Genomic DNA, 14,381 nt, shown 5'->3' with positions numbered 1-14,381 from the left:
TAGAATTGTATACTAAATTTGTATATTCAAATTTTTTTAATAAGATCTTTACAAAAGCTGTTAACTTTACTACTAGTTATGTTTCAACTTAATTTTCAACTACAAAAGTACTTTAACTACAAAAGTTTTTATATAGAAATGTAAACAATATCAAAAGTATACATGTATTTTTAAGTGATTAACCTGTATGAAAGCATAACTAGAATTAACGTTTAAAATAGTTTTCTAAAAATTGTTCACAGCTATCTTGTCTAAATGATATTATAATTCCTGAAAAAATTAAAACTTTTATATTTATAATTTACAGAAAGTACGAATGACGAGAACAAAATCGTGCAAAGCTTGAAAACAAACAAGATTTTTTCAAATGAAGATAAAGAAAAAGAAATTTCTAAGCACTTTGAGAAGAAGATTGATGTTAACAATGCAGCACTGTTTTACCAGTTATCACGGCTTTTCAACCTTCCGACACTGTCAAAGTTTTGTCTGCTCTTCATCGAACGCTGCTTCCCAATGATCGTCGAGTCTGAAAATTTTCTAGAACTAGATTACGCTTGTGTGAAAAACATACTTCTGAGCTCCGAGTTACACATCGATTCAGAGCTGGAAGCGTTCAACGCGGCAGACGCATGGTTGCGTCACAAAGCCGTCGAACGCAGCAAACACGCCAAACCCATTTTACTGACGATCCGTCTTTCGTTGTTATCAGTTGCAACGCTGAACTTCATCTTGAGCAAAGACACCGTTCTTGCAACGGACGTTGAGTGCGTCGGTGTTATCAAGGAAGTTTTGAAAAACAAAAGCAGCAGCCAACCAAACAAGCCAGGTGTTAGGAGCAGATGCTGCAATCAAAGCAGCTTCGGTATACTGATGTGCGGAGGCAGAACTCTTTGGGGTTACAATGCAGTCAGACGCAATTATGGGGTTTTCGTTGCCAGAGAAGTGCGCATGATCAACCCAAACGACTCTTTTGCCGTCACCACTTTACCGCCGATGATCAGAGGGCGGAAACTGCTGAAGGCGGCGGTTTGCATAAAACGTCAAGTTTACGTTTTCGGCGGCGTCGATGACAAGCGCCACTACGTGACTTCCGTCGAAAAATACTCGTTCGCTGCTGGCACTTGGGAAAAAATAGCTAAAATGCATCAGAAGCGCCGCTACTTTTGCGTGGCTTCTTTCATGGACAGTGTCTACATTTTGGGAGGGTGCACCAAAAAGAAGCACGAAAGGCCGGAGGGCTACAACACTTGCTTTGTGTTCGACACGAAAAAGCTCACCTTCAAACGCGTCGCCGACATGAACGGGAAAAGGTTTCTTTCCGCGTGCTCGGTGCTCGAAGGCAGAGTGGTGGTGAGCGGGGGCTGGGAGGAGGATAAGAGCGCGGAGGCGTACGATCACGTGGAGGACGCGTGGCACCGCCTCCCCGACATGTGCGAACCGAGGTACTTTCACAGCTCGGTCACGGTGAGAAACAGGATGTTCGTGGTGGGCGGAGATTTGAGCGAATGCAGCGAAGTTTACGATCCCGTTTGCGGAAAGTTCGTTTTGCTCACGCATCCTCCGTTCGGAGCGAGGGAGCTCGTGAACAACAGGCTGGTGGAAGCGGTTTGGATCGGCAGCAAAATGGTCTTCATGTGCGAAAACGAAGAGGGCGCCGTTGTGGTGTTCGAGAATGGCGAATGGTCGGTTGAGTATTGCGGTCTGGTTAAAAGGCTCGAACGATTTTCTCTCGTTAAAGTGCCTTTGTTATGAAGAACTGTGTTAAACATGCACTCTGATAATGATACAAGCTTATATTTCTTTTGTAGTGTGTTTTTAACGGGATATCAAGTTGCATTTGATAAATCGTGTTTTATTTTAAAATATACCATAATGTTGAACCTTAAATATTTTTTCATCGTGTGAAGTCTTATACAACAAACTCAAAATACAGTTAAGAGAAAACTAAGGACTCTGACGCAACATATATATATTGATCAGTTTATATCAGCTAACATTCTAGCCACAATCTTTCATGCAGCAAGTGCTAGTAGTTTTCAAAACAAAATTTTTGTTGTTTCAATACTTTTTGCAAAGATTTTATATAAAAATCTTTGTTTTTTGTATAAATGATTTATTCCAAATAGTTTATTCTTAACTTCATTCAACAATTTAAAAAAATAGTTTTTTTAGTTAAGGTTTTAATTCTAGTTTAAACACATTCAAAAGTAAAGCTTTAATATTATTATTTAGAGCATGGACTTTTATATTGTTAGTAGTGTATGTTCTTTAATAATAACAAAACCGCTCATTTGTTGTGCCTAGTTTATATAGAGTAGCGTATAAAATAGTTTAAAGCATGATTAAGTTTTAATTAAGTTTAAAACTAGTTATGGCTTAAACTTTTGGTGTGAAGTATCCTACAACCACACAACTCACTTAGCTTAGGTAATCTCTATTTTTAAGCTAAGGTTTTATATTTACAAGTATAACATAACAAATAATATTAATGTATACTTATTTGACGAGATTTTTTTTATTGCAAAGCAACTAATCAGTTTACAATCTTAAGTGTGTACAAGTTAATAAACTGTTAACAGTTACCTTTATTAAAATTTTATTTTTACATATAAGTAACTGAAAGATAAATATCTTACATGCATAAAAACTAATTTTTCTGTCACTCTATAAATTTATTGAAAGTAAAACATTTTGTTTCGTACTTAAAAAGTTGTAGAGCGTATAAACTTATTTTAACACTCGACCTTTGGAAAAAAATTATAATATATTGCCCAAATTATTAGCTTTGCCCGTTCAATTGATGATTACCGGTTCACTTTTTTATCATCATACTAGTTATCTCCCATGATAACAATATCACCTAAGGAGGCAATATTACTCACTAAGGGAAAACCCTGCTGTAGGTTTTCAAAATCTTGCTTCGAGTTGTAAACCACCAACGCCACAACAATGATCACCAAGGCAGCTAAATACAAAACAGAGAACTTTTGACGAAACAACAAGCGCCCCGCGAAAACAGCAAACAAGTTCAGCGGTGAGAATTGAAATATTGACCACGGTGGCGCTGGACATTTATGAGCGGCATACAGCTGTAAAACGTGAACGTGCACGCCGCAAACATTCCCGCCACTTTCCTCGAAACAGCCGTCGCCAACATTTCGTCACGCTCCAACGCCGCCGCCTGCACGTCGCAAATCACCGGGCAAAAAAGCCCCAGCATCCCCAGCATGTGGAAGCTTCCCTGCTCGTTGAATGCGGTGACGTGTTCCATTGCGACGTTTGACGTAACAACAGGCAGCAAGCAGAACCAACACGTCACCTAGAATACACCAATAAAAATTATTCATATTGAATAAAAAACAGTCGTTTTTTGGCAAATAATTTTTTTTTTCAAATGTGTCTTTATAAACAGTTTTAATTTGGAACTAATTTGAAATTATATACATAAGATAAGGTTATGAGGATAATAAAAAGTTTAAAAAACAATAAAAGACATTATTCACAACAACTCAAAACTATTAGAATTTAAACTGTCGTACCCAGCAAAGCGTTCGGAGCTTCTTGTTTGCCATCAGCCAAAAGAACACCGGCAACCACCGTGCAAGCGACGCCTATTAGCAACAACACGATGAAGTGCACGGTAGTGTAGCAGACTCGCAGGAAACAGTACGATGGCAGCATGACGACGACTATGACGAAACAATCGAGTAATTGTACGCTGGTCAGCGTCGTGTATTGGTACACCTGAACGACCAAGTAGTTCGCTTCAACGTCCACGATTGAGATGAACAGGTAGTTGTGCCACGATTCTTTGATTATAGAACAGAGCAGTTGTTCCCCTTTCTCAGTTTTTTTTCATGAAGAGCGCTGAAGTGTAAACAAGAAAAAGCAAAACGTAATTGAGCAAGTTTTTAAAAACGGGAGTAAAAATATTTTCAGTTTCCATGTACTTGCTGCTTACTGATGTGCCGCAAATTAGCAGAGATAAAAGTTGGCCACCTAAAATAGGCTTCGGATAGAAAAGGTTTTCCATGTTTGTTGTCAAAAAATAAGTTAATCTGCTTTTTAGTTCAAACATTTCGTTTTTAGAGTTCAACAGATTTTCAGATGTAAACATAGTTTTTATTTTTGTTACAGTGTCAGCCATGAATGTTAAGTTAAGTTATATTCTGTATAATATTATAAAACTTGAAAAAAGAATTGTTTTAAAAATATTATCAAAAGTTTATAGTTGTAAGTGTATTTTTAAAAGGTTAAACTAATAAGTACTAATTGTAAATTGTTTATGTTTTTAAGTTTTATTTTACCTCTTAACCTTAAATATTGTGAACAACATATTTTCATTGTCAGTAATAAACTTAAAAATAATAACAATAATTGATTTATTTACTTTTATTTTCACATTATACTTTGATTGAAAACTAAAATATAAGTCTTTTTTCTGTAATATATATATATAACTAAGTTACTCAAGTAAATAAGATTGTTTTAATTTTGTTCATTACTAACAATGACCAACGAAACTAACAGAATAATATATAGTTTTGCGTCATGGTATGATTTTATATAACTTTAGCATTGTAATTATTACACAATTTAAAAAAAACCGCTTGCATTTAAAAAACTTGACTTGTATATCTTAAGTTAGTAATGTTGTTTTATTATTTTGTCTATTAGCAAGTAACAATTAAGTTTTGATAAATAATAAATAAAAATAAGTTTGCAAATTGTAGCAATTTAAATTTAAGTTGATTAATTTAAAAGTATTATCATGTTGTACAAAAGTTTAGTATAACAAATAGAACAAAGAACAACATTTTCTCGTACTTTTTTTGAGTAAAATACAAATATAAAAATGGTAAGATACTATTTTTTTAAATTGAAATCATGTTTTACACTTAAAATATTGAGATACTAAAAATTTTTTAGTGATATAAAAGTAGTAATTTGTGCATTTTTTCAAATTTTATACAGTTTCTGCTGTATTTAAATAACACTAAACTTAGTAATATTTGCTAAATTGAACTCATTTTACCAAAAAAAAAAATTTAATTAAATAATTCCAATTTTTTTTATACTATTAGTCTTTAAATAATTAAACTTAATATTTTCAACCTTCTTTGATTTAAGAAAAAAACTGAATTTTGAAAAAGTTGAAATGTTTGATCAAAACAAATATGTGTCAATTTTTCAGCTTTTTACGCATTAAAACGAAAAATGTGATACAAACGAATTTTTTTAGCTATCTTTTGTACTGAATATTATAATACCTAATATTATATAGTTTAGCAGCATTCTAAATTTTGCTAATACTTATTTAACTTTAAAGCTGGAGTACAGTTAGCTTAAAACTTAAATTAATAAAAGTGTTGAGCAGTTGCATTTTATATTCTGCTTATTAACTAACTTATACTTGTTGTAACGGTTAACAATTATTGTAACTGTAGATTAAAAATAGATATATAACTGTGCATTACATAGTTAAAATAAAAAAATTCTTAGTTAAGTATTAAAGTGTTTAAATATTAAACAAAAAGGTATTTATCTTAAATATTTTTAAACTGTTTTATTGATTTACTAAAGAAAAGTTTTACTTTTTATTCTTCTAAATGAAATTTTACTTAGTATGTTTACTTAAATATTTCGACAAGTTTACTTTTAAATAATTTTCTTAAAGTCGAACTTAAAGTATTAAAAAGACAAAAGCTAAAATTGAGTGTTATTAGTAATAAATATTTGAGTTTTGTGCAATAAGGTTTAAAAATCTCCAATTTAAATCGTAAGTTAGTTTTCTTTATTTTTTGTATTTATTGCTTGTACATATGGGTTAAGTTAAACATCAATTTAATGAATAATATAATGTTGTTAGATAACTAAAAATATCATATACTTAACTATTGCAAAAATTTGAGTTAGAGTGAAGCTTTCATACAGTACTACAACTGGATACAATATTTTTAATTCAAAAAAAATTAACAAGATATAAAACTAAAACTTTGCTGTTCAAAGTTTGAATATATATATGCCAACATCAAAATTAATTTAAAACTTAGTCCACTCTAAGTATGAACTGGTATTTAAACAAAATTAAAAAAAAAACAGGAATCGAACTTTATTTCAAGAATAAAATTAAAGCCAGAAAGTTAGTTTACAAACTTATTCACAATGAAAGTAATATTGAAGAAAAATTTAAGTAGTTGCTTTTTTTTATATACACGTTTTTTTGCTATTTTCTTTACATGAATTTTAATTATATTTATAAGGTTTATGTACCTATATACAATGCGTTAAACAAAGTTTGTATTGTAAGACTTGTGTATTTAATTACTCTAAATAGTTGGAGTCTAATTAAATCTAAGCTTCAACAAACAAGACTCTCCAAAAAAAGGCAACTACTTAAAAAAAAGTTTTTTTATCAAAATTTAAAATTTTAAAGCAATTTAATTTTGGTTTTTTGTTTAAAGTTTTTAATAATAGTTTGTCTAAATATTATTAACTAAGTACAGAAAGTTGAATTAAAAACTGTCAACACAAACTACTAAACAAGTAGTTAATACGTAGTTAATCTTAAAAGTAAATCTTCTAAAATCCAACGCCAAATACAGTGGCGGAATCTGGTTTAGGGGCTGAAGCTAGCAATAAAGTAGCTAATAAAATTAAACAATGTGACGTTGCGGCAACAGCTGATGGAGGAGCCGAAAGAGGTAGTTGCAGGATTCAAAGACTATGAAGAAGAAGTTAATCAAACATAACCAGGTCACTTCATCATGGTTTCAAATGAAAACAACTTTAAAAATTTCGTTTGAAACTTTTCTGCTGAAACAACGGCACTCTCCTTATAGAACATATAAGAAATTTTGTTACGAACAGAAATTTCTTTTTACACCTGCTGTTGACGGTTTGTGTATCCTTATAAATATGAATATAAATAAAAAGCATGCTCGCGGGCCGCAGATTTACACTTCGAGGGCCGCAGTTTGCCGACCCCTGTGTTAAAACTACGTAAACTTTCTACCTATCTATGACTTTAATGTTCAAGCAATTTTTAGAATGCTTTGAACATAGTTTTTTTTTCAATAATTTAAACTTGCTAACTTACATTGTGAGCTACTTACTCTAAGCTCAATATAAAAAAAGCTTAATTGAAAATATATAAAAACAGTCTTATTTGATGAAGCTAGGATTTAATTAGACTCTTACTGTTTAGAGTAATTAATTAAACAAGTCTTACATAAAAACTTGTTTAACGCATTGAAAATAGGTACACAAGTCTTATAAATATAGTTTAAAGTCATGTAAAGAAAATAATAAAAAACGTATATATAAAAATAAGTTCAACAAAAAAAAACATTTACAACCCAAAAAATATCTTCCCTAAACTTAGATTTCGAATTACTCTTTTTACTATTATAAATGTCAACATTTAATAAGTTCATAGCTTTTATGGCTTTTATTAAAAAAATTAAAATTGGGTAGCCTAAATATACCAGCAAATTTTTGAACTTAATCCACGAAAAAAGCATGAAAAATTTGATTGTAAATTTAACAAAAAAATCAACTTATCTACTGGTCCAGTCAGTAAATAAAAACAGATTGGTAAATATAAAACAAAAGTAAGCGTTGTTCGTAAAAGATCTTTACCAGGAACATAAAAATTCACAAAACTAATCAAAACACGATTGAAATGAATGAACTCTTTTAATACCGCAAAAATATTATTATTTAGTTAGTTTATTAACTAGAAGTACCATATTTAATTATTGGCTATAACATTTTCCTAACGACCAAAACTTTTCAATTGGAAAATACTTATTTCATAAACGTTATAAACGTGTACAAGCCTTTAGTAGCGTGAAAAGTGTAACAAAACATGTATCAATTGCTTTTTTTAAAAAGCACCGAAACCAAAATTGTAAAAAAGTTTAGTTCCTTCAGTATGAATCGTAACTACACCCAGAGTTGTAGCTTCCGTTGTTTCCATGGTGATACTGGTGACCCTGGTATATGTCGGGGTGGTCAGCAAACGACGACGAGGGTTGGTAAGAAGTAGGGGCCAGAATGTTTTGGACGGCGTGGGGCGTCAGACTCTGCCCCGTTACTTGGGAATGACACGGCAGCTGGGGTTGGTAACCATGGTGGTGATTGATGACGTCAAACGCTGAGCTCTGGTAATTTTGGTGCATCTGTTGAGAAAAGTTGATAGTTTTACTATTTTAAAGAGTGTGCCTGTAAAACATACCAGAGTATTCGCGTGAGTGGAGTATAGGAACGGTGCTCCAAAAAAAAAAACAAATTATCATAGTATTATAAAACTCTTAAAACTGTTATCAGTTAAACAAACTATTGTTTACAAACGATTTGTTGTGATTGCATTGTTATTGTGTTTATAAATTTGTTTTTAAGACTATAAAACTTAGGAATTGTTCGTTTTCCGCACCCCCTAAAAAAATTACCATATATCGCCATTAGTACATACAAGGAAAAATCATAAAAAAACTAAAAGTTGAAAAACAAAGAGAAACAGCAAACTAAGTTAATAAAGACTTTTATAATACGTCGGAAAACCTATCTTTTGATTATTAGTTTCCAAATACTTTTTTATTAGATCTCAACAAACATCATAAATCAAAACTGTACAAAGCTAGAAATATGCTACATTTTATGCCTAGAAAGTCTATTATTCTATGTATAGTAAGTGCAAAAAACAAAGTTTTTTCGATGATTTTTATCAGATTTAACTTCATTATAGGTAAAAACATAAGAAAATCTAGTCGATATACTTAGAAAAAGCATTCATATGATTACAAAATGATAGCCCTTAACTTGTGTTTCTTTTTTAATTAGCCAGTATAATTTCTGAGTTATTTTTTAGTGAATAAACTAAAATAATTTAAAGCTTTCACTTACAACTTGTTGGTAGCTATCAGGTATCGTGCCAGCGTGAGAATAATCGACCTGATAGTTCGATGAATAAGTAGGTTGAGGCTGAAAAAAGGATTGAGACAGGGAGGTAGGTTGGACTATTTGTGGTTGGAAGGTGGGCGATACCTGGGAACACTGCTGGTCCAATTGTAAGTTAACTTGCGGTATGCGATTCAAATAAAGTTGATTCTGACAGTCTGTTTGCTGGCTCGTGCCCGGTGGACTGAACAAACTCCTGAAAATTATTATTTTAACTAATCAAATTTATTTAGTCGAGTGTAGTCTTGATCATATAAAAAGTATTTTTTTTAATAACTTGTCTGGCTAGCTACAAGGTTATACCAAAGTGTTCGAGAGTAAAAAATATTATATATTTTATTAGTTACGAAAATATAACAAGTTGGTATATTTATTAAACAACGTTTATCTATTAAAAAAAGTTTTGAAATACGTAGACTTAGTTCCATTTTATTTATTTATTAACTTTACAAAAGCGTAAAAACATAATTGTTCTTACTTTGAAAAACTTAAACAAAATTTTATGTTAAAAAACTATAAATTGATATTTCAAAGCTACTTTTCTAAAACTGACTGCACGTGGTAGTTGTTATTGTTGTTATTTTCATTGTAGTTTACAGGCTTCTTTGGTCTCGTTAGAATCGTTGTTCGAGGTGCAAATTTTAGTTTACCTCTTTGAATTGCTGTTTTTCTGTTTTTAAAATCAAATTAATTACTATGTATTGTAAAAACATTTGTAAAAATTAAAAAAAGTTTTTTTTTCTTTAAAAATAAAATTTGATAGATTAAATAAAATTATTAAACTGTTTTTTCAACAATAAGATATTTTTTAATATAGAATTTTTTTTCTAGTTTGCGATAAAAAAATACACTAATAAATTTAAAACCGTTCGAATAAAACACTCGAAAATATAAAGTAAAGTTTCTCGCAAAAGTATAACAAGTAGTTTTTTCAGCGATCCCGATTAAAAACTGAACTGCTAAGATTTTGGATTTCTTAAGTATTGATTTTCTTTAATGAAGTTCTTAAGTACAGAGTGAAAAAAATATATTTTTAAGGTACTAAGTAAATTAAATGTTTCCCACTTGCTGATCATCTTAACTTTTTTCGGTTTCTTCGACACGCGGTCCCTCTGCCTTCTGTTCTTGAACCAGTTGCTGACCTGCAGGACGGTCAGGTTGGTGGCAATGGACAGTCTGACCTTCTCCTCCGGTTTCGGGTACTTGTCTCTCACGTAGCTTTCCTTCAGCTCGTTCCTTGTACTTTCTCTGTTGTTACAAAAAAACGGGGTTTAAATAGAAAAATTAAAAAATATTGTTTTATGAAAAAATTAAAACAAAATTGTTTAAAAAAAACTATCGTAAGATTAGTTTATTTACATATTTTTTTTTAATTAGAGAAGTAAAACTAAAAGGTTTTGAGTAAGGTGTAAACGGTAATCCTAAGTATACATTTAAAACGTTTTTCGTGTAATGTCCTATGTTCGAAGTAAATTAAAAAAAAAATCCACTGGTTTTAAATATTAGCAAACATGCATGTAATTAATAAATTAACAATCCTTATTATAATCACGCTTATCAATTTTAAATGATTTTATAAATAGTTCACCTTGCTTTACCAATTTTTTAACAAAAAAGCACATACTTGTAAATCCGCGTATTTTTACAGTGTTTCAACGCAAACAGTTTTTAAAATATAATATTTTCAAACAACAACTACCTGAAGCAGTACACAAGTTCCTCCCCGTCCCAAATCGTCCTGGGAAACTTGAACTTCTTCCTGATCCTGTACTTGTCCACGGCTCCCAGCTTCCTTCCCTTCATCTCTTCGGATTCCCTGTACCTCGCATCCAGGTACAGCTTCTGCATGATCTGAAAATAAACAATGTGTTGATGAAAGTTTTGCCGTTGTTTAATCTTTTTTAAGTAGCTGAGTCGGCTGCTTCTGATTGGCTAATATTTTACTTATGTTTATTTTAAGTTTCATATAATATTTTTTTTTACTTTTTATATATTTGGGTAAATTGGGTTAAGGATAAGGGTGTAGATTAAAATTTTTGGGTATGGTTGGTTAGAGATAAGGGTATAGATGTTCTTATTGTTCTCCTGTATTATCACTTAACCTCACTTGTACAAATTTGCATTATCTTATGAATGAAAATAATAACAAAAACTTACAATTGCAATCGACCCGAATCGGCATTTTACATTAAAATTTGAAGTTTGTTAATCTTCAATAATATAATAGTTGCTTATTTTGTTACTTTATTCTAGCTAAATATGTTTTGTTATTTGAAAGATTTTAAAAATATTGGTTAAAAAAAATTTCACGAAGGTAGGGAAAAGAAGATTAAATATTTATATTTTGAATAAACACAATAACAGTAGTAATTTACCGATTAGAAATTTAAAGTTTCTTAAAACTAGTTAAGAGCAACAATTAAACTTTTATTCATAAAACAAAAAACGAGTTTGTAAATACTTTTTTTTGTTTGAAATTTAGTATAAAAATGAAACATGTAATAGTTGTAAATATAAAGAAAGATTTTTGTTTGAATAAACGTTTTATTACTCAAAAATACCTTCTAGTTGTAAAAGTGTTGCTTAACAAAACTTTTTTGAATATTATTAAAGAAAAGTTAATTTTTTTGTTTTGAATTTTTTCTTTGTTTCTATATTGAAATATTATTAGCATTACTTTTATCTAGCTTCATAACTTTGTTTTAGTTGTGCGTCTTAATGTATATTTACTTTTAGTTGTGAAAACGTATAAACATTTATATAGGTAATGTAGTTTTACTAACTGTATTATTTCTTTGGAATACTTTAGTAGAAAAACAAAAAGCAAAAATGCATGATTGTAAAAAATATTCGTCGATTCTCTCGAAAGATATGTGAAATATATTTTTAAAATTATAGTAAAAGCTTTTGAAAATATCATAGTTCAACAAACATGTTATCGTCACTGATTAAAAATTAAAGCAAATTAATAGAACATCAGACAGTTTTTAAATGTAAAGTTTAGTGAACTACATGAATTAATACAGTCAATCAGTATGCCTTATAGTTTTCAAAAAACCGTTAAGAAGTAAGTGTTAAAAAGAACTCGAAGCACAGTTTGTGACTTAACAGTTGCGTAATATCGGCAGGAAGTTATTAAAAAGGCTTAAAAAATTTCAGTTTTGTTCAAACTGCTTACTAACTATTAAATTACGCTTTGCGTAGAATTAATCAAAATTTAGACTTAAAACTTTTTTCGTTGTTAGAGAACTTTTTTGTTGAAAAAAAAATTTGAACTTTTTAAAACGGTCAAGACTATATATACATAAAAAAGCACTAAATTATTATTTTTGTTATTTAAGTATTATTAATTGACAAATCAGTTTTTAATAAAGTTAAGTGACGATAAAAACGCTGTAATTTACAACATTACTGAACATTGTTTACTTATAAAATACTTTTTTTTTGATAACTTTTTGTTGTTTCTAATTAGAATATGTAAAGCACACAGCTACAGCTTTGGTAAAAGCTCATAAGCCTCGATATTTGCAACTAGTTTTAACTATAATGAACATTTCTCATTACAAATAACACAAAAGCGGTTTTAGCTTTCAGTATTCTCGCTGTTCTACTGTTTATATTAAAGCACATATTTACGACTTACTAAAAAAACTGTAAAAAAAAAAAACTTTTCAAATTACACTTCTGATTACATAAAACGGAAGTATCAAAAACCAACGCCGTGATTGTTCGGCTGAAACTTGTGCCCTTCCACTGCTCGGTAGAACTTCTCGAAATCGTTGCTCCTGTAAGCAGCTATCGCCTTCGAGATGTGAGCTTCGTCCCCGTCGAAATTGTCAGGAGGAAAGAACTGGTATCCGCCATCTCCTCCACACTGACCAGCTGGCTCACTGGAGGTTTCGATCTGGAAAAAAGTGAGGTAAAGTTTGACGTTTTGAGTTTGTAAGTCGACAATTTTAGACCTTAAAAACTTTTGTTGAAACTTTGTTTCGATGCATTAGTGGTAAAATAAAAGTTTCGATAGAAAACTGGTAAAAATTTTGAAGTCGTTTATGTCAAAGATGAAGACCCAACTTTTGTCTCAAAGTTAGGCGGTTATTTGGTTTTAGATTGTGCAACGCAAAATAGAAAGTCGTGGTTGATTACGAATTCTTATTAAAAACTGTCATATACAGAGCAACAAATTAGAAAAAAATTGTGAAGTCATCGGGTTTAATGTTTAAAAGAGATATACAATGATATTAATTTATTTTCCTAGCAACAAATACACACTTGATACTAAGCTTTTAAAATCTATTTGAAAACTAAGTGGTAAAAATTGAATATTAATGTTTACCAATGTTATTGATACTTCAACTAAAAAGTTGTCTTAAAGTACATGTTTATAAAATTTGAAAATTAATATTGAAAATAAGAATTAAATTTTGGCGTTTAAACAATAAAGTATTTATTTTTACTGTATTTGCCGGAATTTTTATGTCTATTTTACAACAGTTTAAATGTTTACTTAGTATAAATTTGTCTCTAAAGGGTCAGCAAAATATCAAAATAAAATAAGATTTATTATAACAATATTGTATATTGATGTATTATATAACAATACAATTTACTTACTATAAGTACAAACAAATTGGCTTAAACTTTTACAAATGTATGATGTTGTTTACATGTAAATTAAAACTAAAAACATATCTAATATGATTCCATTACGGTTTAATAACAATGTTTGTTATAGATCAAAGAATACTTCAACTAACTTGCGATCTGTTCGCTTTAAAGTCGGAAATATCGAACTCTTTCTTTATATTAATGCGAGTGGTCGAACTTCGAATAATTTCGGGAACATTCTGTTTTTCAGCAGAATATCTCATCGCTGGCTGATTGTAAATTTGTTGGTTCATGTTTAAATCATCCATAACACAACTAACCCTCTAAAATCAAAAAAAAAAATAAATTAATAAAATACGAATTTTGTATACTATGTTAAATTTTTGTTTGAGAGAAACTTTTTATTGATTAACATTTACGATGTGCATAGTAAAAATATTTTCTACTACAGTAAGCATAACTTTTGAAAATAATTGAAATTCAAGCTGACTTATGATGTTTTACATAATTGTATGAATATAAAACTAGCTTTTAAAACATATAAGCTTTTCCCTAAAAAAACTTTGAAAATGTTTATGAGTTTAAAATATATTTAAAAAGAATCGTCAAATGTTTTTCAATTTTGATTAAACTTAAGTTCAGATTTAAACTAAAATATTTTTGTTCAGTAAGCTGTTTATGTTTTCGTTAAAGTATTACATTTCGAAAAACATAAGTTCAATTGAAAACTAAAATATTAAGTACAAGAGTCAAGTTAGTGTAAAAAATGTTCGAGCAATGTACTTTTAATATATAATTCTTTGCTTGTGATA

At 30.0% G+C, this 14,381-nt stretch overlaps 1 protein-coding gene across 1 annotated transcript; it reads left to right on the top strand.

Moving 5' to 3' along the window:
* The first annotated feature begins 513 nt into the window (after positions 1-513).
* On the top strand, positions 514-1,752 carry LOC145839100 (kelch repeat and BTB domain-containing protein 12-like). Its single transcript, XM_082946710.1, has one exon. The coding sequence runs from the start codon at positions 514-516 to the stop codon at positions 1,750-1,752; it is 1,239 nt and encodes a 412-aa protein (XP_082802836.1).
* Positions 1,753-14,381: the final 12,629 nt, after the last annotated feature.

This window comes from Thalia democratica, chromosome 6 (assembly GCF_965202585.1).
Source record: "Thalia democratica chromosome 6, ktThaDemo2.hap1.1, whole genome shotgun sequence".
In the NCBI taxonomy this organism is placed as follows: domain Eukaryota; kingdom Metazoa; phylum Chordata; class Thaliacea; order Salpida; family Salpidae; genus Thalia; species Thalia democratica.
Note: the sequence above shows the minus strand (reverse complement) of the source record. Positions and strands in the feature narration are given on the sequence as shown.

Excerpts from the sequence above, each read along its gene's own strand:
- LOC145839100 (XM_082946710.1), top strand. The coding sequence starts at position 514 with ATGATCGTCGAGTCTGAAAATTTTCTAGAACTAGATTACGCTTGTGTG.